Here is a 25,894-nt window from a genome sequence, read left to right as displayed (position 1 = left end):
GGGCTGGAGGGATGACTTAGCAGTTGAGAGTGCTTACTTTTTTCTCACAGAGGACCTGGTTTGGTCCCTAGAACCCACACACAGTAGCTTGTCATCATATTAGCTGCAATTCCTGAGAACCTCATACCCTTTTGTGGCCTGCTTTCTAGACATGCACGTACAGGGGGTATACACAAACTCACCCATTCACATAAATTAAAAAGTAAAAGCCGAAGCCGGGCGTGGTGGCGCACGCCTTTAATCCCAGCACTCTGGAGGCAGAGGCAGGCAGATTTCTGAGTTCGATTTCTGAGATCGAGGCCAGTCTGGTCTACAAAGTGAGTTCCAGTACAGCCAGGGCTACACAGAGAAACCCTGTCTCGAAAAACAACAACAACAACAACAAAAGTAAAAGGCATTGGCGTGATGGCTCAGGGGTTAAAAGCATATACTATGTTTCCCAGCATCTATGCAGGCACTTAACATGAACAGCTCTGCTTCCCCTCCCATACTTTTAATAAAAAGTTTGGTTTTATTTGTTTCACCACCACCCTTGTTTAAAGTAGAGTCTCATCACATGTCCCAGGCTGGCCTTGAACTCATGATCGTGCCTCAGCCTATCAAATGCTGGATTAGTGATACAATGCCATACCCGATTCTAAATGGAAGTTGAGTACCTAGCAAGCATTGAATTTAAACATCTTAGGACTAAGCCCTTTTCATGGGCATTTATATCAAGAACATCTAAGCCGAGCAGTGGTGCCCCACGCCTTTAATCCCAGCACTCAGGAGGCAGAGGCAGGTGGATTTCTGAGTTCGAGGCCAGCCTGGTCTACAGAGTTCCAGGACAGCCAGGGCTACACAGAGAAACCCTGTAAAGAACATCTAGGCATTTATTGCCAATTCTAGCTGAGTATTTTCCATGTTCAGAATTGGCAAAAGTCTTGGGTAGGTGGTATGTCTCTCCAATTACAAAGAACAGAAGAGTAAGGAGTTGATTCTAACTGCACACTTCTCAATCTTTCTCCTAGCCTCTCTAGCCTCACGATGGCCCCTCTGGGATGGAGGCTGAAAAGTTCCCTCCCTTTAGAAACTAAGGAGCACGCACCAGTTGACACTTCTTTCAGGCACAGACTTACAGGCTAAAGAAGACCAAGACAGGTATACCCAATGGTCAAGCCTCTACTGCTCCCTTTTTGGGTTGGCTTTCTATTTTGAGAAGCAGGACTCCCTATATAGCCCAGGCTAGCCTGTAACTCACTATACAGACAACCTGAGTGGCCTTGAGCTCTCAATCCTGCTTTCTCAGCCACGTGAGCGCTGAAATTACAGGTTCACGCAACCATGTCCAAATACCTTGAACTGTGTTTCTTGGGCTCTCTGGATCTATCATGGTCTCTTCCCTAAGGTCTACGTTTCTGTGTGAATGAAATCAAAGGCTGTTCTGTGAATCTGGCCAACAGCAAGTGAGGCACAGGTTCTCTTTTCAGCTGCTCAATAAATCGACCTACCGTGGAGCTCTATGAATCAATCAATCTCTCTCTCTCTCACATACACACACACACAGAAACCCTGGGGTCCCCCCCCCTTTAAAACTTGTGTGTTCATAATCATGCACACCGCAGTCTGTATGTGCAGTTGGGTCTCCTCCCAAGATTCACACAGGGGTAAGCAGGCTTGTGCATCCATCGCTCTGACCCTAGCTGCTCTTTATAACACACCTTACCCCGCACCTCTGAATGACTTCTCGGGGGTAAGAAGAGTGGGTAAAAAGAAAAGCAGGCAATATACAAAGGCTGAGCTCAGCAGACACACCCGCCCCTCTACATTTCAGACCCCTCATTTGGGGTGCTAAAGTATGCACAAACCTGAGACATGAGTGATGGTTAAAAAAATTTGGGTTTTATTGTTTTTGCTAAACAATACTTAAAAAAAAAGTTTTTTTTTTTCATTTTGAAGGCAGGGCTTGAATTATTTAATTTTGATCCATTTATTTAATTAAAAAAAAAAAAAAAGGAAGGGAAACGAGACCATGGCCAAAAAAAAGAAAAAAAAGAAAAAAAAAAAAAAGAAAAAAGAAAAAAAAATTAGCCCCACCCTACTCCCAAAGCTCTAGCCAGTCACATGAGCATCACCCACGTCCCACTCAGTGCCTGATACTCAGGTGGTGGCACTCTGCCCCAGGAGACTACCCTGGAGGTGCAGGGGCAACAAGTACCAGTTTCGGCTCTCAGCAGGTTAATCAAACCAGGCAAACTGGTGGGCTAAAGTCCAGAAATTCTTTCCAGGTTTTCTGCCCATTGGCTGAGCACATACAAACTGTCATCAGCTTGTAAGATTTCAGGGGGTAGGAGGGGGCAGAAGAGCAGGAGGACGGCAGAAGAGAAACTAGAAGTTATTCAAGCTTTTTCCTGGGCTAGAGGCTCTGGACATAGACTTAAGAAAGACTGGGGTAGGTGGAGTCCAGGTTCTTAGAAGAGAAAATCAGCCCGGAGGAGGAGGAGAGCTGAGATGTGCCATGCAAGCAAGTTCTTCCTGCAGAGGCACAGGGGGGGAGGGGCGGCTGACTCCCGGGTGGAGAGTGCTGAGTGTTCATCTAGTACCGTGAAGACAAGGGCAGAGGGAGTCCTGAGGCTGGGACCGAATGGGAGACAGGTACATATAGTTAAAGACCAGAAAGCCATCAGGACCCGCAAGGCCAAATCCCGACTGCACACTGGCTCTGCAGGGCTGCAGGAGATCCTCGCTGTGAACTAAGTCAAGTTAATCGCCGGGTGGTAGAAAGGACAACACATTTTTGTTTTCAGAGGAATGAGGTGGGAAGAGTGGCCATGATCTAGTAAAAAGAGACCTGCAAGAAGCAGAAAATACTTAGAGAACATTTTAATATATATTTCCATATATATATTTAAAGTTAAGAAAAATAAAACTAATTCAAGCCATGCCCTGTGCAAAAAAAGAAAGAAAAAAAATCAAAGAAAAAAAATGAAAAATTCAAAGTGAGACCTCTTTCTTCTGCTCTGGTCTCAACGTCAGAATCACAGTCAGCTTGTTACTTTTATTTTGGAAGAAAAGATGTAAAAGTTTCTTTCAATCATTCAGAAGGCGAGTATATCCACTTATAAAATCAGGATGGCAGACACAGACTAGGGAAGGAAAGTCACAGGTGGAGGGCAGAGTGAAAAGGAATTTGCAAAAATAAAACTAACAAGATGACTGCTCAGAGGACTGAGGAGGGCATGGTGGGCCGAAGTCTGTTAGTCAAGTAATGATTCAACTTTTAAATTATTCTCTTGCTCTTTTTTTGTTGGGTGTTTGTTCAAGTCTAGGTTTTTTTTTGAAACACTGACCCTAATAAGAGTCAGCAGGAAATATAGGATCCCTTCCCTCCCCCGGCCGGCCTCCACTGAAGCCACCACCACCATCGCTGTGGCTGGATGCTGGAAGAGTCCTCCCTGTTTGTGGACTCAGGATGACAGAGCAGCCTCCTTCTGTGGTTGTTGGGCTTGTGAACGCTGCAGTATCTTTTGGCTTTCCACGTCTCTAAAATGTTTTTCAACCTGCAAGAGACCAAACAGCCAAGTCAGAAATGGAGACAAGGTCTCCTCTCCTCTACAATCTGATCCAAGCTTCCCAGGCCTGGCTGCCTGGCTTGCTGCTCTCCAATGCTCCCTGCACCCACCCCAACTGCAAGACAGGCAGGAGAAACCTCTTATTTCAGCCACATGTGTGGCAGCTAAGCTAAGACTGGCTTAATAGGGCAGCTACAAACTACTACGTAATAAAATAGAGTAATTATTACCACCAAAATTCCTCCTTCCTTTATAACAATGAATTGCGCCATCTTATTTTTACTTATGTTTAGTTATGTCTGTGCAGGTGTCAGAAGCCTTCGGGTCCACTGGAGTTTAGAATAGAGTTGTGAGATGCCTTACATAAATGCGAAGGACAGAATTCAGGTCTTCTTGATGAGCAGCAAGTGCTCTTAACTGCTGAGCCATCTACCTCTTCAAGCCCCTCCTTCCTATCTGACATGAATACAGAAGGGAAAGCTAGTGGGTAGGAAGATCAGTCCTCTGTACTCCCTAAATCCACAACAGTGCAGGCCTGAGAAGGCCTGAGAGGTGGCTTGGCGCTTAGGAGCACTCGTTCTTGTAGAGGACCTGACTCCATTCCCAGCACCCACATGATAGCTCACAGCCAGCTAAAGCTCCAGTGTCCTAGAATCCCAATGCCCACTTCTGATCTCCATGGGCACCAGACACAAACATGGTGTACAGACTCCCATGCACGGGTGGATGGATGGATACATATACAAAACACACCCAGGAAGTAAACTGGAGGAAAAAAAAAAAACTACCAAAGAGCTGTAACAGTGGCCTTTAAACCATCAGATATTAAAAGTTGTTTTTCTACAACTGTTACACTCTAAAGCAGAACCTACAGTTCTTGACCTACAGTTAAGAAACCACCTGGTTCAGAGCCTATATCATTAATTGTGCTGTAATTCTGCAATTATGTGCTATAAGACACAGGGCTGACTGCTCACTCTATCCCATACCACCAAGGTTTCTACTCCCACATTTCCAAGACACAGCTGCAGAGCCTAGTGAGCAGGGGCATCAGGCAGCATTGCTAGGAGACATCACAACTGCAGGAGCAGAGTGTCCTGCTCTGACAAGGGAGAACCAAGGCCAAGGGATACACACACACACACAGACACCCGAAACTCCACGGCTGCTTTACTTACTATTTTGCGTACATGGCTCAGTGCACTCCCCTCTTTGCCTTTACAATTTTCCACTTGATATGGGGGTGTAATAACAACTTCTTCCATGACTACAATGTTTTTTTCTTGCCATTTACAGTCTTTAATGCTGAAAGGAGAAGAATACAGGTAATTGTGACATCCTGGGGACACCCCATTAGTTCATCTAATGAAGAACTAACTTCAGAGGCAGGCGCTGTGGCCCACAACTTTAATCCCAGCCCTTGCCAGGCAGAAGCAGGTGGACATGAATTTAAAGCTAGACCAGGCTACAGACCAAGTTCTAGGTCAGCCAGGGCTACACAGAGAAACCCTGTCTAGAAAAAGAAGAGAAAGGCAGAGATGGGTAGATTTCTGAGTTTGAGGCCAGCCTGGTCTACAAAGTGGGCTACACAGAGAAACCCTGTCTCGAAAAACCAAAAAAAAAAAAAAAAAAAAAAAAAAAGAAGAAGAAGAAGAAGAGGAGGAGGAGAGAAAAAAACACCACTAGACTAACAGGCTGACCCCAAGTTCGCAGCTCACTACTGAGCCAGAGAGGAGACAACAAACATCCCCCAGGCATCTGTGGACAGGACAGCAACATCACTAATGCACATTATCTTAGGGAGAGGCCAGAACTGTGTTAGTGTGAAACACCAGGGCCTGGAGAATCATAAAACATTTGGTGGCAGTCTCAGAAGCTCAAACCAAGTTACAAATGAACAACCAGACCTAACCCACTAGAACCGACTTAGAGGTCTAGAGCAGAGGCTGCCAACTGCTTTCTAGACGGTGTCAGATCATAAGCAGCTACAGAAACCTGCCAACAGATGACACATATACAAGGGGCAGATCTGTCTTGCCGGCATAATCTGTTCACCCTTGACCTAGGGAAAAATAGCACTTCTAGAAATAGTGATCTGTACTTTGCTTCCACCCAGCCTCTGTCCTCAGCCATGCAAGCTGCACTCCAACTGGCCCCACTCAATTACCATAGGTAAACACCTGCCAGACCAGGAAGATCCATTTGAGTTCACACATGGGGAATCCCAGGGCAGCTGATGCTACTGTGAGAATTCCTTCACATACCTGGAAATGCTCAGATACACCCGGCCCCAGACAGTTTTACAGCCAGCTGCCATCTGTGCATCAGACACTGGGTGGTTAAACAGGGTAACAGAAGGCAGTGTGTGGGGGAAGGGGGGTTGAGGAGGGTGTCAAATGTTCCAGCTTTTCAGCACTTAGGGAAGCTAGTAGAGAGTCAATGACTTCTGCTGTGACAACATGTGTTTTAGGAGGAGGTAAGAAGGTTGCCTTCTGTTCTTCCTAACTCCCTGTGTTTGTCCCAAGGCAAAGTAGGGAAAGTGATATAACTTCCCTCAATAAAACCACACGCTATCTTAGAGACAAGGATGGCAGTAGCAACAACAAACAAGAAGCTAATTGTGAGCTCTAAATTATGGATTACTATTAACAGAGAGCCTTACAAAATAATGCAATCCCAAATACGTCTTCACAAACAGAAAGATTGCAGTGACTGATTTAGGACCACAGTATTCTGTGCAAAGGGAGCTCCAAGCACCACATCTCTGGATGCCAATATGCTGCCAACAGCTACCCTCGCTGCCCTGGTACACTTTCAGCAAGACAACCACCCAGAAGCCTTTTGTCCAACAGCCAGCCTGACAGTATCAGCTCTAGGAATAGGAACCCATGCTCCCCCAACTCACGTCTTGTGAATGGTCTGGAAGAGCTGTTGGCCCTCCAGGGAGACACCAGCGCTGATTGCATAGGCCTGGCTCAGCTTCTCCTCCTTCTCCGTCCGTGCTTTGCTGGCAAGCTAGGGTGAGGGAGAGAAGAAAAGACTCAGAAAAGTGTTCCCCTTCATTCTTTCCAACTCAGAGGAAGCAGGTCAGCAAAGATTGGTCTAGAGTCAGCATGATTGAGAGCCAATGAAACACCCCCACCCCAATACAGCATCTAGTTACTGCATGCAGTTCCTGGCCATCACCCCTCTTTTCTATTCTTCCTGAGGGGGCGCTTCCTATGTGCCAAACACGTACTGTGCTACGTTAGAAATTCATCCCAAAGAGAGCGTGAAAACACAGGCAACTCCAGTGAAAAAGAACAGGAAAATGAGCATGGGGACATGCAGTGTGACAGGGTCAGGGGTGGCTCTGGGAAGTGATAGTCAGAGAGAAATACTATCACACTTCTACTTAAAGAAGAGAGAGTACAGGTCACCCACTACTGCACTAAACTCAGGTTTAGAAACCAATGTGCACTTTAACAGACAAGAGCTGAGACCCAGCTCTTGGCAATCAATGCTCAGCTTCTCCAGCACCATATGCTCATCTAATAGCCCAAGACGGAGTAAACCTAACCCACTTTCACCTGAGCTGGGGGCAGCTCTGCCCCACTCTGCTCTGCACAAAAAGGAATGGTGTGAATTCTACCTTGTGCCTGCTGCTTCACTACCCCCTGGTGGATCAATCTCAAACTGAACAAAGGAAATTCTAGAAAAATCTGGTATTCTACTAAAATGTCAGACTCCTTCTGGCAAGGGTGGGTGCCCTGTCAACCTATATTGTCCCACCTTACACTATATTACTTGCTAGAAAGATTTTCAGTGTAAGACAAAGCAACCGTGTTATACAAGGCAGTTAAGGAAAACAGGCACAGCTTGGGGGCGTTGTGGAGCACACCTTTACCCCAGCACTCAGGAGGCAGAGGCAGGTGGATCTCTGTGAGTTTGAGGCCAGCCTGGTTTACAGAGCAAGTTCCAGGTCAGCCTGGACTAGAGAAACCCTGTTTCAAAAAAACCACAACAAAACAAAAAACAAGCCAACAACAACAAAAGAAAGACAGGCAAATAATGCACCCGAAAGCCAAGAGTGAACACAGCCCATACATACAATATAAAGGTCAGAGAGCTGCAGGGCACCACGTACACACAGTAACAGTGAACACTTAAGTCATCACAGAGGGCTCGCTCACACATGCTCTCATTTTTAGCCTCTCCAGGTAAAAGCAGAAACATGACAAACCTGTCCTGTGATTTGAAGCCAGAGATCACCTGGTCTCCAGATATAGACAGGTACAAATATGACAGCAGTGTAGTAATTATTTGGCAGGCTTGGCTGCTGTTCTGGCCCAGCAGACTATAGCTTCACAGGAGTCAATGTACTCTGAGCAAGTCAATTCCAACTCAAGTGAGAAAGCCTGCAGCTTGGAAACAGAGCTTCTATGGAAAGAGAACTGCTGGTGTGTATTTTAAGCAACAATCAACGCCTTTTCAGGAACCAAGAAAACCCTGGTAACAAACCACGAGGGGTTTCCTTGAATCTCACTTTTCAAACAATGTCTCAGAAAATGAAGTCTCCAAGGAAAGGAGAATAAACCAGAGGGCAGTGGCCCCTCCCAGAGCCCCTGAGTGCCACAGCTCCTTCCCTGAGCTATGCCTCACCTCCTGGACAACGGACTCAACTACTCTATGACGCAATACCTACAATTAGGCTGCCGAGCCCTCCACTTACTCCAGAGCCTGTCACCTTCAGCCAGCAGTTTACCTGCGTTTCCTGGCAATGTGAAAAGGCCTTTAACTCTCACCTTCACTGGAGAGCTGTACAATGAGGTCAGCTTCTCTCAAGATGCCCCAACAAGGCTGAGGCTGCATCTTAGTTGATACAGCAATGGCCCGGTAAGTTGAAGCACCGGGTTTGATCCCTAGCACTGAAGAAACCAGGGTAAGGTGACAAAGGCTAGGATCAGAAGTTCCAGGTCATTCTCAGCTATATAGCAACTTCCAGGGGCTGGGATCTATCTGTGAGATCCTGTCTCAAAAAGACCCAATCAGGCATAGAGATTATTCCTACAAGAAACAATCAACCTTCGTGTTGGGTTGGGGGAAGACATCATCATGATCTTGCTCCTCAAACATCAGGAAGGCACTCACAGAGGTTACAGAGGAGTCCTCTGTAGAGCAAATGGACACCATTCTTTCACCTTTGTTTACAAATAAATCTATACATGCCTACACTACTATAAACCGTTATGTTCCAGGTATTCCAAATTAGCAAACTTATGGTTCACGACTAAAGAGAGTCCTAATCTTCAGTAGCAACGGTGCCCAGCGACAATCTGGAGCTAGATAAGGTTTTTGGTATATTTTAAAATGTTCATTTGAGTACCACCTACCCTATGCTTATTATTATCAGTGCTAGCTGCTGGCTTTGCTACCAATCAAAACAAGAGCCGGTCAGCACCTCAAAAAAATAAGAAAGCACCATGTTTAAGAGCACACCAGGCTCAGGCAAATTTAAAGCATAAACCATAAGTACATGTCACTAGTAGTGTGTGGCTTAATTGAAGTGATGTACCTGTCAACCTGAATGTGCCCCCCACCTCACTGTGTATTAGTCCCATGGAAAACAAAGTAACTTCTACAAACCAGAGCTTCCTTCTGATGCCACTTCATAATAAATAGCATCTTGATGTGGGCAAAGGAAAAACCACATGAACGTGATGCCAAAACAAAGAACATCAGTATTAAGTGGCTCTGGCCTGGTGAGACGGTTCAGTGGGTAAAAGCGTTTGCTGCTAACCCCACTGACCTGAGTTCAATAACCAGAATCCATGGGGTGGAAGGAGAACCAGCTCCTGCAAACTGTCCTGACTGCCACATCATGCATATGTACCCACACACATACAAAATATGTAAAAGATTAAAATACACACTAAGTAGCTCCTAACGTGGGATTTTAGTGAACACCAGGATGTTCACAGAACCTTCTGTACACCCTGTGGTGATATGTAGGGGAAAGGGAAAATCACAACAAGAAAATCCAAGCAATGTGTACTTCATATTGCTGCTAGCTGAGCTTTCTTGTTTTGTTGTTTTTTCGAGACAGGGTTTCTCTGTATAGCCCTGGCTGTCCTGGAACTCACTCTGTAGACCAGGCTGGCCTAGAACTCAGAAATCCGCCTGCCTCTGCCTCCCGAGTGCTGGGATTAAAGGCGTGCGCCACCACCGCCCGGCCTAGCTGAGCTTTCTTTACTCATGCACCCAACAAAGCACAGGTGCTGTGGGGACTCTTACTGTAAGCATGAACAGCCTGAGACAGCTGACAGGACAAGAGAAGCAGAGGCCAGGAAAATACCTGCTGCTGTGACCTCCTGACTTCACTGCACAGTGATCAGGCAGCAATGCAGCTGCCACCTGCAATGGCTGGTGCTGCCTGCAAGTCTGAGAGGGAGAAGGGCAGACCAGAGTAGCTAAAAACCTCACTCCTGGATGCTTCAGATGGGAGTCAGTCATAGGACCCCCTCCTCCTTTCAATGTAACTGATCTTTATGTGTATGGATGTTTTGCATGCACGTATATGTTGTGCACAAGAAGCATGCCTAGTGTTCATAGGCCAGAAGAGGGTGTCAGATCACTTGAGATTTAAGTTAGAAGCCGGGCGGTGATGGCGCACGCCATTAATCCCAGCACTTGGGAGGCAGAGGCAGGTGGATTTCTGAGTTCCAGGCCAGCCTGGTCTACAAAGTGAGTTCCAGGACAGCCAGGGCTACACAGAGAAACCCTGTCTCCAAGAGAAAAAAAAAAAAAGATTGAAATTAGAGACAGGTGTAAGCTGCCATGTAGGTGCTAGGAATTGAACCTGAGTCCTCTGGAAGACCAGCCAATGTTCTTAACAGCTGAGCCATCTTTTCTCCACCCCAGCCCCCCCTCCCCAAACCCTTTTGATGCAGGGTTTCACTACTTGTAGCTCAGGGTGGCCCAGAGCTTGCAATCCTCATGCTTGCTTCTGCTTCCGTGGTGGGATTACAGACTTGTGCTACTACAGCTGCTGGAAAATCCTCATTCTTAGCTAGCAACAAACATGCTCTCAAAATCAATATTCCCAGGCCTCACTTTCCTAGCTGAGAGCTCCTGGCCTGAAAGTTCCAGTAAACCACTGCTCTGGGCCAGGTACCTGTGGACGCAGTTTGTTGGGAGGAAGGCTCAAGTGGCATCACTAAACAACATGGCAAGACCCAGTCTATTTAAACATGTGCAAGCTAGAGACAGACAGACAGACAGACAAAGGGGGAGGGGAGAGAGAGGGAAAGAGGGGGGAGAGAAGGAGGGAGAGAGGGAGGGAGGGAGAGAGGTCTCTTTACAATCTTGGACAGCTGGAAACTAAAAGCTGCAGCCCTCCACGTGAAGCTGTGTCCTAGAATATAATATAACGCTGAATCAGAGGGCGCAGACCCCACAGCAAGTGTCTTGACCACTAGACTCTATCTCCCAGTTTCACCAACCTAGTGAGACAAATGGCTCCATGGGTAAAAATACTTGTCACCAAACCTGATGATCTGTGTGGAAGAAGAGAGTGACTCCCTTGAGTTGTCCTCTGAGTTCCATATAAGTGCTGTGGCACGTGGATGCCCCAATACATTCATACAAATAAATAAACACAACTACATTTATCTTTAACAAGGAAAGTGAAATCTAGCCTAATTTTAAAACAGAAAAAGGAAAAGGAAAACAAAGAAAAAAAGTTAAATCTAACCATGCTTGCAATCTCAGCACTTGGGAGCTAAAGCAGGAGTGTTCTGCATTCCAAGCCGGCTTGGCTACAGAGTAAAATCCTGTCTCAAAAACAAACGAAACAAGAGAGTTTCTAAGGCTGGCTAGAGTTTCAATCTGTAGGACTAACATGGTGGGAACAGAAAACCGTTCACCTCCACAAAGAGTACTCACACATCCTGAAAATAAATTCTTAAAATGTACCATTTTTTTCCTTAAGTCTAAATCACTGTTGGAAATGGTTATAAATTTGGATACATAAGAGATCTGGAATCCAGCAAGATGGCTGAGAGAGTAACAGTGCTTGCTCTAAAAGCCTGGTGACCCGAGGTTGATCCCTGGAACCCACAATGGAAAAAAATGCCCCCAAAACTGTGCTCTGGGGCTGGAGAGATGACTCAGAGGTTACAAACACTGACAGCTCTTCCTGAAGGTCCTGAGTTCAAATCCCAGCAACCACATGGTGGCTTACAACCATCCTTAGTGACATCTGATGCCCTCTTCTGGTGTGTCTGAAGACAGCTACAGTGTACTTACATACAAAAATAAATAATAAATTTTTAAAAAGAAAAAAACTGTGCTCTGATCTCTACACCTACAATCTCATATGCAAGTATCATGCACACAACAGTAGTAAAATAAGAAGTCCATATACTGCTAATCATCCCAGGGAACCAGAGCCCAGTCGGTCAATATATATATTACAGGCAAAATTCTATCTTTAATTGGTTTAAAACACAAACATGTGACAGCAAAGCCACAGGTTCTGCCAACATCATTGGCAGTTACAGAAACAGAAACCACTTCAGCTCTTAAGTACTAATGACAATGATTTCCCAGTCTTTAGTTTTGTTTTTTTTGTTTTTTTTTTTTCAAGACAGGGTTTCTCTGTGTAGCCCTGGCTGTCCTGGAACTCACTCTGTAGACCAGGCTGGCCTCAGAGATCCGCCTGCCTCTGCCTCCCAAGTGCTGGGATTAAAGGCGTGCGCCACCACCCTTTGATTTACCAGTCTTAAGGTTCTGAAATCAAGGTTTGTTGTCAAACCCTGTCTCTTGTCAGAGAGAAACCCAAGTGGAATGCAAGCTGAAAGTGACCTCAACAACTTCTCTCAGAGAACAGATGCTCAACACAGAGCCATTAAAGAAGCTCTGTGAGGAAGTTGAGATAGCTCCAGGTGAGCTATAACGCACTCACAGATATCAGATATTGTTTTAACATTATGGGTACAGAAAAGGCAGCTTATGGGTTGTTTTAAAAACAACAACAATAGGGCTGGAGAGATGGCTCAGTGGTTAAGAGCACCGACTGCTCTTCCCAAGGTCTTGAGTTCAAATCCCAGCAACCACATGGTGGCTCACAACCATCCGTAATGAGATCTGACGCCCTCTTCTGGTGCATCTGAAGACAACTACAGTGTACTTAGATATAATAATAAATAAATCTTAAAAAAAAAAAAAAAAAAAACAACAATAACAAAAATATAATCTAATCCTTCCTGTAGCCAATGAGCTTACTGCTTCTTCCCCCTTTTCATATAAATTTTATTATAGTAAAAAAGGATCACTATTAGTGGCTAAGTTCCCATATCCAAACCAGAGTTACTAGTGCACAGCTATAACCTTGGCCCTTAGAAGGTGGAAGCAGGGCAATTATGAGTTCCAAGCCAGCGTGGGCTAAACAGCAAAATCATCCCCAAACATTACCCACCATGTGGCCATCACTCTATTAGAAACCCATTTTATACCTGCTAAATGAACTGCTAAGGAGAACTCAAGCCTGTAATTCCAGCACTCAGGAAGTAGAGGCAGGAGGATCAAGAGTTCAAGGCCAGTGTTGGCTCCAAAGTGACTTGGGGGCATGTGTGAGGGAGGGTGTGACCCATAGCTGCCAAGGCTGACCTTGAACTCTAAGTCTTCCAGCCTTAGCCTGAGTAGCTGGAATTACAGATGTACACCAGGCTGGATTTTAATAAAATTTTATTCCTATTTTTGTTCACTAATGTATCTTCTAAAAAAAAAAATCCCTAAATATTGTACAGTAAGAAGAAGATGACCAAAAATATCTGAGTTAAAAAACAAATAAGACTAGGGAGGTGTCTCAGCTCCTAAATGTATTTAGTGGCAAACCTGACAAAATAAATATATATTTATACATATATAAAAAGTTCTATCTCACCGCCAGGCATGGTGGCGCACGCCTTTAATCCCAGCACTCGGGAGGCAGAGGCAGGCAGATTTCTGAGTTCAAGGCCAGCTTGGTCTACAAAGTGAGTTCCAGGACAGCCAGGGCTACACAGAGAAACCCTGTCTCCAAGAGAAAAAAAAAAAAAGATTGAAATTAGAGACAGGTGTCGAAAAACCAAAAAAAAAAAAAAAGAAAAGAAAAACAAAAACAAACAAACAAACAAATAAAAGTTCTATCTCTGGGACCCACATGGTAGAGAGAACTGACTCCCCTAAGTTGCCCTCTGAATTCCACATGCATGCAAACAAGCTAGCATAATGTTACATTATTGCTTATTGTGTATGTGATATGTACCCAATAAATAATAATGTAACAACAAAAAGCTACCAGGTGAGGTAGCATACACATGTAATCTCAGTGACCAGGATGAAGGAAGCACAAGAATCTTGAGTTCAAGGCCAGCCTTATCTACACAGTGGAACATCTCACTAACAATACCACCACCACCACCAAACTGGCAACATACCTGGGCAAGTAAAAGCAATCATCACCAAGCCTGAGGACCTGGGTGCAGGTTCCAGGACTCCATGGCGGAATGACAACTGCTCATCATAGCTGTCATCCGGTCTTCACACACACACACACACACACACGCTCACATAGCCTGTACCCACAGCAATGCGCACAAATTACAAGGAAGGAAGCACAGGATGCACATGGACTCTTGTCCAATGTGGCAGTGCTGGGCTGCAGACAGAGCTCAGCAGTACAGCACTTGCCTAGCATGCATGAAGCCCTACATCCCCTCCAGGACCACAGTGTTCAGTGCTTCTTCCCAAAGCTTTGACCAGTTTCTTCTCCAACACTTCTAATTTAGCTCAGCGACAGAAAAGACAGACAAGCTAAGTAATGCCACTGACTTTCCAAGGTCACACATGGAAAGCCTTCACTTAAGCTCGGTATGCCAAGGGTCGATGAACCACAACTAGGAGCCAAATCCAGCCAACTACCGGCTTGAGATAGACTTTACTGGAGCACAATCATAGCTTTTTGGCTATGATTTGGTCTACAAAGGAAACACTGACTAGCTTTGTCTATTACAGGATGGTTACAAGGTCTAGAAGAGTGCCTGCCTGACTCTTTACAGGAAAAGGATTGTTGCCTCCTTCCCTATGCTGTTATAACCATAGATCTGTACCTACAAGGGACAGTGCACTTAGCATGCACAAAAGTCTGGATTCAATTACCAGAATACATCTCGAAAATGCTGCCATCCCTCAATACTCCCAACCAATGTGAGATTCCTTGGGGAAAGGACATTTCCCAGTACCTGGAAAGGAGGGAGAACAAAAGAGAAGGTAGACACAACCAATTAAAGCTAATAGTTCCCAGCAGTTAAATGACTTATATGGTCACACAATTCCTTACAAGTCCTTCCAGAGCATGGTGCACACATCTGAGCCCAGCACTAGGAGACTGAGGAAGCAAGACAAATTGGAGGATGGCTTGGGCTTTACATTCATATTTGAGACTCATATTCCTCATTCTACCACACCATACTTTTGGTACAGTGTGTGGATCCTTCACTGTTCATCTCCAGGGCAATGGCCAGCATTTCCCTAAGCTAGCCTACAGCTCCCACTGCTAGTTGTCCTTAGCCAGAAAACTAAGCCAATTAGACCATCCTCTTAACACTGACAGCAATACCACCACTGGACCCACCATAAAGTCCATACTGTCAACTGTCACCTCTGGGTCAAAGAGGTGACATAAAATTTTATGGCCCAATTCTGTCAATTACACTGGCTTGCAATTTGTCTTTCCTGCAGGCGGTAGTTCTTCATCTCACACACACCCATGACACTGAGAAGGTGCCTTGGTAATTAGTGGTCTAAGAAGGGCCCTGGAGTCAGCTGGTAAAGTCACAGCTCTGATCTGGAGCAATGGCTCTTCTACCAGGGCTCTGTCAGGTTGACCCTCAAGTCTCAATGATAGGAAACTGACCTGTCTGGCACCATTCACTTGGCATAACCCTTGCCATCCAGCATCGCGGAGCTCTTCCTCTCCACTCCTCAACTGCATCTCACGACTCACGCATGACAGTATCTGCCTACAGCCAGGTACCCACCCTACTGGCAGACTAAACTACAGCCTAAGATTATAGCCTCTAGGAGCCAGAAAAAGTTATAGCCAACAGAAAACGTTTCCTTAGTTAGGGGAAAGCAAATGCTAGGCATATATGAAAGACCCTAGTTCAATGCCCAGCACTCAAAGGAGGGAAAACTATTTATTGCTCAAAACCTGTGGCTTTTTCCCATCCTTCATTTATATACCTTCCCCCATTTACCAAATACACATACCAAAGAGATGAGGGTGCAGTGCTTGCATAGTATATGTATGCCCATGGTTTTGATCCCTAATACTGTGGAATAAAATTATATACTCATAACTAACTGGAAGGTGACCAGGGATACTTCTAATCCTACTTGATATTGACACCATACCTTAATATATCACTGTCAAAACGGTGGGGGAGGGGCGGCTCAGTGATTAAGAGAATCAGCTGCTCTTCCAGAGGACCCGGCCCAATTCCCAGCACCCTACGTGCCAGCTCACAACTGTTTGCAACTCTAGTTCCAGGGCTTGAGACACCCTCACACAGACATACATGCAGACAAACACCAATGAACATAAAATAAAAACAAATTATATGTTTAAAAAGAGATACAATAAAGGGGTAATGGGCTAGGCTCACAAACAGACCACAATCTAGTAACTATCAACTGCCCAGTAATGTATTCAAATCTGCCAGTTTAATCATCAAATCACCAGAAAATTACAAGGTTATGTTGATTCTTAGCTATGTAGCTAGAAAAATTCAAATAACAATTAAGTCAGTATGTCCTTCACCACACTTAAAAAGTGAATTTAGGGCCGGGCGTGGTGGCACAAGCCTTTAATCCCAGCACTTGGGAGGCAGAGGCAGGCGGATTTCTGAGTTCGAGGCCAGCCTGGTCTACAAAGTGAGTTCCAGGACAGCCAGGGCTACACAGAGAAACCCTGTCTCGAAAAACAAAAACAAAACAAAAAAAGTGAGCATAAGTTTTTTTTATATATATATATAAAAAGAAATCTGGGCTGAGCAGAGGCAGGGGGATCTAAATTTGATGCCAGCCTTGTCTTCAAGTTCTAGAATAGTCAAGACAATAAAGAAAAACTGTCTCAAAACAAAACAAAACAGAAATAAGAAAGAAAGAAAGAAACAAACAAACCTGACTTTCACTGACCTCTCTAGATTTATTCTTTCACCGTTACTGCCAGGGGCCAATATGCAATCTGCATGGCTCTGATCCGATTTGGTCACTAACTGATTACTAGTCATGGAAAATAGATCTGAAAAAGCTAACAAAACAGTCAAGGGTTTGGGAAGGGAAGTGAATCCGTAACTTCTTTATTACCCGTGCATTTCCATCTTCTCTCTAACACACAAGGATGTATAAGAGATTTATATCACACGTATGCCCTCATTTTCCAGGCATGTTCAGTGTTCAGCCCATGGGCTACATGTCTTCCAGAACAACTATGAATTGGGCCCAATACATATGGAGATAATGTCATATCACATTGTCAAAAGGTTGGACACCTGACAAAATGTGTGTTGGCTTTGGCTGGGTCAAGTCTCTTAAGAACCCCACAGGCTTTTGGCAAAGCACAGCCACCCAGGTTCTGTGATCTCTCTGTTCTTCAGTACTCAGGCACATGCTTGATAAATCACGCCAAGTGAGAACACTGTCCTAGAAATCCCAGTTAGTTCTAGTTACCAAAGGCAAATGTCTCCATCATTTATACGCTATTTGTGGTAGCTAGTACAGACTTGATACTCTTCAATCTTGAACTGGCAAACCCCAGTCTCCAGCTGAATGACAAAGACACCATTGCCCTCAGCTGTCTTCCCTTTGCTACTCTGTTCCCTTTCCAAGCTTGGTCCCAAAAATTAATCCAAGAAATAATCAATTTGAAGACCAAAACCTGGCACTGTGATGCATGCCTGTAAGCTCATCGTTCAAGAGGCTGAGCCAGAAAGATTATGAATCCAAGCCAGACCACCTTAGGCTACACAAGAAACCATACCAAGGGTAGAAGAGGAGACTAGGAATGGAAGCATGCTCAAAGCTCTAGATTTGATTCTCCATTATTCCTAAATCAGGCATTTTGGCACATACCTGAAATCCTTGGAAAGCAGAGACAAGAGGATCAAAAGTTTTAGAGTCATCCTCAACTATATAGTGAGTTGGAGACCAGTCAAGATTTACCTAAGACCCTGACCAAAAAAAAGAGCCAGGCGTGGTGGCGCACGCCTTTAATCCCAGCACTCGGGAGGCAGAGGCAGGCGGATCTCTGAGTTCCCAGGCCCAGCCTGGTCTACAGAGTGAGTTCTAGGACAGCCAGGGCTACACAGAGAAACCCTGTCTCAAAAAACCAAAAAAAAAAAGAAAAAAATAGAATGAGCTATAATGCAAATAATGATTACTTGTATATGTTCTTGTTCTTTTCCTTGAAAGTCTATCAGGAAACGCTGAACACCGTAACAGGGTCTGTTACCATCGAGAAGATAACAAGGAGGACTCACTTAGCAATTCAGCATTTGCCCAGCATTCTCTGGGCCCTAAATTCAAACTCCATCCAGCCTGGCCCCCAAAGACCTTCAAGACTTCTTTCTACAATTCCACTGTCACCTCAAAGCTTCCTCTTCCATACTACTGCTAGGGTTGGACATAAGACTTCTTCGTCTAGGAACCTGTTGATCTAAAGCAAATTGGCTCATTTCCAGAAGTCACAAGTTAATACCTTCTCTAGGTGAGCTATTATGTCCTTTCAAAGCTCATCTCTTCCATTTCCTGCTCAACTGATGCTAACAGCTATCTGGTTTGTATCAACAGGCTTACTTAAGTAGAGAGCACTTACTTAGGTAGAGCGCTATGTCAGGAAGATAAACCAGCATACACGAATCTCCCACTAACTCCCACTAACGTCGTTAAATGCAAAATAGCACCTGCTTCCTAGACTATAGATCCCTGACCCCCTGCACTGTATCGGCTTTCTTCCAGGCCCCTCAGAGAATATTACTTCCCTCCCACATGCTTAAACACCCTTTAACATTGGGAAACTCCAAACCTGTGTTCTTAGACATGAGACAAGCTGGGCTGTAGTGGCACACACATCTTTAATTCCAGTAAATGGGAGGCAGAGGCAAGACGATCTGAGTTCAAGGCCAGCTTCGTCTGCTGAGCAAGCTCCAACACAGCCACACAATAGAGTAAGAGTCCCTGTCTTAAAAACAAACGAATAGCAGTGCCTTGTGCATGGTAGGTAAGCACACTACCACTGAGCTCCATGCTCAGTCTCACAGCTTTTCATGTTACTCAAGCAATGTGTAACAGCCACTCAGATCATGTTCAGTAAGAGCCCAGCGGGCAATCCATCTGAATCAGTTTCCAAGGTAGAATGGGAGAGTATCCTGAAAGGTCGGTCTGGAAGAAAAGCAGACAGCTTACTCATAAACACCTCTGCATATGAAGAATGACATGAAGCCAGAGACAACCAAACCCCTTAACCCAACTTTTGGTTCCTCACTTCTCTTCCCAGTAAATCTTTTCCAGAATAGGCAAATGAGCTGTACAGGTATAAGAAAAAATAGAGTTCCGGTGTTCCCCAAGCTAGTAAGTGCTTCTTGCTGCTTTTTTAAAATGAAAGTCAGTAATCAACCAGTTTACAACAACGTTAATAAATAATTAAGAGTAACCAGCAAAGCCAAGTAGTGGTGCATGCCTTTGGAGGTTAAAGCTCAGAAATTCAAGGTCGCCTGAGCTAGAGTGGGTTTGAGGCCAACCTGGGATCCATGAAAACCTGCCTCAAAAAATCAAAATAACTTAAAACAAAAACAAACCAACAACACTAAATAGCACCAAGCCTGCACTGAAAGCAAAGGTGATCTACAAACAAACCTAAGTGAGAGCTGCTACGCTCTGAGGTTAAATATCAAGACTTCTACTGTAATGGCGCATGTGTTTATGTGCTCGAAGACTTACTTCTCGGTATCCACAGAACAGCACCACACACACCATCCAACCCTTCTAAATGGTGGTACTTGGTCTCAAGGACAGGAATCTCTTATTATTTTTCATTATCTTTTGAGAAAATCATCCTCTTTCCGATAATCACTACTATTCAGTAAGGTCCACGGCAGAGACTTTTCATACAGAGGGTAACGGCCTGCAGTTCTAACACCCTGGGAATAAATCACTTCATTCAAATCATTTAAAATTTCATGAGCTGTAACAGAGGCCACCTAAAGAGCTCCAATATCCTAGTAGGAGGCATCTAACTGAGCCAAGGCTTTAAACATCTACAAGCGTCAAAATCTGGGACAGCCAGAATATAACTACCCTTGAGATGAAACCGAAGACCCTTCCAACTCTATCCTTAGCCATGACTAAAAAAAGAAAGAAGGAAGGAAAGAAAGACAGAAAGAAAGACAGCAAGCAAAGCAAAGCCAAGCATGTGGCACCTCCCTGGAATCTCCACTCCCTGGCCTCTATCTACTGCTGCAGCTCCCTAAGTGTTTCCTTGCTTTGCTCAACTGCAGCAAACACACCACACTCCCCAGAGAGGCAAGAAAGCACACACTATTACAAGACTCCTCTACAGGGAACAACTTCAGGCAGACCAAGCTAATCCCAGACAGCTGCTACTAAACTGAAGGCCTAACACACATCCAACACGTTGTCCATTAAGCACCTACTCTGTGCAATATACTCAAAAGTGAACCTAGGGGTGTGCTCAATGCTGGAGTGCTTGCCGAACATACACAAGGCCCCAGTACTAAAATAAACAGCAGTAGTGTATCAGGGGGAAAAAAAGTGAGCCTAACAGTTATGATATGCATTAATTTTGACAAGACAGACATTAGACAAATAAACGAACAACATGTAATTACAAAAAGCTATACAGAAGGTAGTTATGGGGCACAGTTTACCCAGGACACATTACTCTACTGTTGTCCACATCAAAATAAAAGCATGTCCTTCGCTCTCACAACCTGCCCCAACTGTGCTAAAAGTTATCAGATGGGAAGACACCCTATCCCAAGAAGAAATCATGGCTGCAGATTACTTTAGGCCAATTGAGCAGAGTTCTTGCAAGAAGTGCTGTTTATTGAGTCCTGGTAGTTAAATTTCCAGCTATTTTAGAAGAGCATTCCTAGGCTAGGTTGGGGGTATCACTACTGATCAACAGATGTGACTTGGAGTTCCCATAAACCAACTTGGACATGCAAGATGAAAATGATTAAAATATCCCAAATATTTGATACAAAATTTCTCCTTGTAGCCTTGGCTGCCCTGAAACTTAACTATATAGACCAAGCTGACCTTGAACTCAAAAGAGATCTACCTGACTGGCTCCTGAATACTGGGACTAAAGGCATGAGCCACCACATATGAGTTATAGCTTTCAAAGGTTTTATATCACAAATCTCCTAATATATGAAACACCCTGAATTTTCACCCATTATATACAAATACCCACATCACATAACTACAGGTCAACAGGCAACACCCCTTACTAGCAATGCCACCAAAAATTAACACAGAGTCTGGGTTTAAAAGGGGGGTGACCAAAAAAAAAAAAGGGGGGGGGGGTGAATCGGTTGAAGTGCTCGCCACACAAACAGGAGGCCGAGATTTCAACTCTTAGGACCTATGTAAAAGGCTGGGTGTGGTGGTTGCTCTAAGGAAGAGACAAACAGAACTCTGGAGTTTTCTGGCCAGCCAGTCTAGTGATCACCAGGTTCAATAAGCTGTCTCAAAACTAAAATGAAAGTAAAAAAGGAAGACATTCTATGTCAACCTCTAGCCTCCAAATGTATCTACACAGGTGTTCTTTATAAAGGACAAAAGCTAGCTCTAAACTCTATCTGAGAATAGATTAGATTGAGTAGAGGCTGGTGGCGAGATGGTTTAGTGGCTAAGAGCATTTGATGCTCTTCAGAGGATCTGAGCATCAGGTGGCTCACAGCTGCCTATCAGTCCAGCTCCAAAGGATCTGATGCCCTCTTCTGGCCTCCAGCACTTGAACACATACACATAGGATATACACAGGTTGGGTATGATGACACATGCCTTTAATCCAAACACTTGGCAGGTCACTCTCCATGAGTTCAGGGGCAGGTTGGTCTATATTAGCAAGTTTTGAGCCAATCAGCAATACACAGTGAGACCCTGTCTCAAAATAATGTATATTATTATTTGTATACTGTACCAATCTAGAGTCTGCTACATAAACCAGACTAGCCTTGAATTTTCAGCAATCCTCTTACCTCTGCGTCCTGCATGCTAGGACTACAAACATGTACCACTATGCCCAACTTTCAAGATACTTGTATTTTCCCCCTTTGTCAGGTCTCACATACTCCAAACTGGCCTCAAACTCATTCTGCAGCTGAGGATTACTAACTAAACCTCTGAACTTCCTGTATCTGTCAAGGGCTGAGATTGCAGGCTTGTACCACCATTTTTCTCTTTTCTTTTCTTTCCTTTCCTATTCTTTTCTTTTCTTTCTTTCTTCCTTCCTATTTTTCAAGTTCTTTTCAAGACAAGGTTTCTCTGTGTTTCAGAGCCCAGACTGTCCTTGAACTGCATTTCTCAGCCTCCCAAGTGTTGGGATTAAAGGTGTGTACCACCATGCCTGGTTTGAAGGTATTTCTTAAGGTGCAACAAAAATGTTCAGAAATAAAAGGGTGTGAAGGAGTTACACAAATATACTTTAGAAAAGATACCAAACCAGGTATAGTAGCACTCACTTGTAATTTTACCATTTAGGAGATGTAGTCAGGGAGATCTCAGTTCAAAGTAATTATTACAAAGTTTACATAGCAAAGTTCAAGGCCAGCCTAGGCTGCATGAGACCCTGTCTCATACAAACCAAAAAAAGGCTGGGGAAGAAGTAAGTTGGTAGAGTGCCTGCCTAGCATGCAGGAAAAAGGGTCTGTGTTTGATCCTATCATTCCAAAAACTGTGTGGTAGCATGCCTGTAATCCTAGCATTTGGGAGGCAGAGTCAGGAAAATCTGAAGTTCAAAGACACCCTTAGCTATATATTAAGTTCAAGGTTAGCATAAAATACACAAGAACCTGACTCAAAAGGGAAGAAGAGTAGTCCCTGCCCCACCCCGAGGGGAAAAAAAGCAGAATACCACAATGGTAAATCAATTTTTAAAAAAAGCAGAAAAGAACAATGTCCATCACCAAAAGCCGGAGAGCACCCTCCCCTCCTTCCCGACATTTCAGACAGCTACAGCTGTCCTGGAGGCCTTACCTTACTAACATTGAGTGAAGCTAGGGGAGGAGGGGTTTCTGTCCGATCATTAATTATTTCCACTTCTGAAACATACTGTAAGTTTATAAGCAAGATGTCTGCATGGTTGGGTTTTCCACTAGAAGAGGGACATTCTGGTGAGAAAATAAAGTTAAGGAAAACAGGACAAAGGTACATTGCATAAATATCATACACAACAATCCAGGTGGCAGGGAGGGGGTGTCCAGCACCTTTAATTCCAGTACTCAGGGGAGGCAAAGGCAACTGGATCTCTGTGAGTTTGAGGCCAGCAGCTCTATAGAGGGAGTTAAAGGACAGCCAGGGCTACACAGAGAAACCCTGTCTCCAAAACCACACACACACACACACACACACACACACACACAGGAGAAACGATACCAACCTACAGGAAAAGCATCCCCAAGCAAACCTCATAGGAATCTTAGCTCTCAATAAACCTCCATCAGCTTGCTCCTGCCCAAATGCATAAGCAAAGGGTGTCAAATTTGTCAATGCTGTACGTATATAGCCAGAAATAGCCTTAACAGAGTTCCTATCACTTTCTCCATGAGTTGTATGGGAAGAAATGCAGTCTTGATGCCAGATGCAAAAGTCTTTGTCTTAAACTTAAGAACCACACAGAAGCACCAGTGCTGTCAGGTTTGGGGTAGCACTAGAGTCTCCCTGAGTCTAGAGAGTGCTTCTCACTTATTCAGGTTTCGAGTTCTTTCTTTTTTCAGTTTCTTTTTCACACTTGAAATTTCCCATTTTTTAGAGGCAAAAACTAACCTTTGGGATGGAAACTACCCAAGATGAGACCTTATTCATTCATTCATCCATCCATTCATTCATTCATTTTCCAACCATTTACTAAGACTCTGCTACTTGTCACATAAAAAGAGTAAGTCTTCCTTAAGACTCTGTACGCCTTTAATCCCAGCACTCGGGAGGCAGAGGCAGGCGGATTTCTGAGTTCAAGGCCAGCCTGGTCTACAAAGTGAGTTCCAGGACAGCCAGAGCTATACAGAGAAACCCTGTCTCAAAAAACCATTAAAAAAAAAAAAAAAAAAAAGAAAGAAAAGACTCTTCCAAGTAAGTCACCAAAGGAAGAGAGGTTTTAGGCCAAAGTATGTTCTCCTCTTTTTAAAATAACACACACATGCCGTTTATGAAGAAGTCTTTCTGAGCTGGAAATCAACAACTCACAATTAAAAGGCAGCACAAGTTTCCATAAGAAACTTCATTTTAAAGACAGAGGCTACCTTCTAAAAATAATCCTAGTAAACCCACCTGTAGCTCAAATAAAGGGGGAGGCAGAGGTTCATTTATTTCAACCAGGAAGCGTTTTGTTTTCCAGCAGTGAGTTGGTGAAGTAATTCAGAAACCATTAGGGAACAGGGCCACTTCTTCCATGCAGTTTAACACTGGTACTTTGAAAAAAGGAGGACGTTTCTATGGAATGTGTTGAACTAAACCGAAGGCCACACTGTCTGTCATACATAAGCCCCTGAAAAACGTGGCAAGTCCTCTCTAGACCAGGCTTCTAATTCCAACACCTCCTAAGCTGCAATTTTCAAATGACTGAGAACCTTCAAAGTCAGCACACACACTGACACCAAGCATACACCACCCCAGCAAAATTCGCCACCAGTTCAGATACAAACTGTTCCGCACTTCCCATCTCCAAACCGGCAAGGCCACCATCCCACCACCGCCCTTTCTTGAATCAAATCTCATCAGCAGACAGTCCACTCGTAAAGTCCATACCCTTACCCTACTAGCAGTTCCTGACCCTACACACCCCTCCCGACTCCATCCGGGCTCCAATCTCCAGCCCTCTCCCCACCACGACCCCCTCCCCTCAATCACGGAGTCCCCTTAAGACGTCGTCCCCTCCCGAAAAGACACCCGCGTGTCAAGCCCCGCTCCACCCACCAACCCTCAGTTGGGGCCCAGCTCCCACAAGGGGTGGGAGACAAGGGTCCCCAAAGTGGACCGAAAAGGCCCGCGGGAGGGGGATGGGAAACTCAGGGCCATGCGCATGCGCCCGGGGCACCGCGGTAGCCGGTCGCCCCTAGGCCGGGAGAGGGCCCTAGCTGCCGCCGCCGTCCCCCGCCCCCCCACCACCGCACCTACACGCCGGCCCGGCCTCGGGGTCCACGCAGAGAAGGATACTTAGAGCCAGCATTTTGGACTGGTAGTCGAAGGCTACCACCTCGCCCTGCAGCCGCTGCTCCTGGCACGTCCGGCACGACACCTGGCTCCCAACGCTGAAGTACTCGCCCGGAGGAGCCGCCATCTTGGGAGAGCAGCCGCGGCCGGCGGCGGCGGCGGCAGCAGCGGGCGAAAGCCGGGCCCCCAGCAAGCGCCGCGACGCGACGCGCGAGGCGTGCTGACGTCATGCGCAGGGGCGTGGCCTGGCGCTGGGTGGGGCGGGAGCCTAGGTAGAAGAGGAAATAAAAGAGGAATCTTGAATACAGTAAAAAATGTGCGGCTGCGGGTCTGCTCGGCCAAGTGCCTGCAAAGCCCTGTTGGAAGCTAAGGAAATAGATAAATATAAAGGCTAAATGACTTACGTAGGACAAGATGGAGAAAGGGAAAGCAACTGGAGTCTTGCTGAAGCCCACACCTTACACAAAAACGTTTAATGAATGAACTCTATAAAATATTATCCTCATTTGCATAGGAAGAACCAGAAGCTCACAAGACTTACCAGGACTCACTCAAAATGATTATAACCAATTATAAAGTAGTCGAACAAAATACGTTAGCTGTAGGGCTAGGCAAATTAGAATCTGAGGCCATTTACCAAATACCTTAAGCAAATTAGCAAACTTATGTTTCCTTGGTGGGATCTAAAGACTACTTAGTGAGCATCTGGCATCCCCTCAAGGAAGGAATCAATATCCTCATTTTACAGACAAAGAAAGGAAGTCTTAAAATTGTCAGGGTCACAAAACTGGCAAAGCCATGGTTTTGATTGTAACAAAGGTACTACTTACTGGCCTTTATCAGATAATAACGTTTGCCTCCTA

At 44.9% G+C, this 25,894-nt stretch overlaps 1 protein-coding gene across 1 annotated transcript; it reads right to left on the bottom strand.

Moving 5' to 3' along the window:
- Positions 1–1,859: 1,859 nt before the first annotated feature.
- Positions 1,860–25,263, bottom strand: Lsm12 (LSM12 homolog). Its single transcript, XM_029484068.2, has 5 exons — positions 25,035–25,263; positions 22,860–22,993; positions 6,457–6,566; positions 4,730–4,856; positions 1,860–3,539 (listed from the first exon to the last, which is right to left on the bottom strand). The coding sequence occupies exons 1-5, from the start codon at positions 25,156–25,158 to the stop codon at positions 3,447–3,449; spliced, it is 588 nt and encodes a 195-aa protein (XP_029339928.2). The 5' UTR covers positions 25,159–25,263; the 3' UTR covers positions 1,860–3,446.
- Positions 25,264–25,894: the final 631 nt, after the last annotated feature.

Source organism: Mus caroli, unplaced genomic scaffold, assembly GCF_978045245.1.
Source record: "Mus caroli unplaced genomic scaffold, Mus_caroli_1 scaffold_13, whole genome shotgun sequence".
Classification (NCBI taxonomy): domain Eukaryota; kingdom Metazoa; phylum Chordata; class Mammalia; order Rodentia; family Muridae; genus Mus; species Mus caroli.
This window is presented reverse-complemented; position numbering and strand designations above follow the sequence as displayed.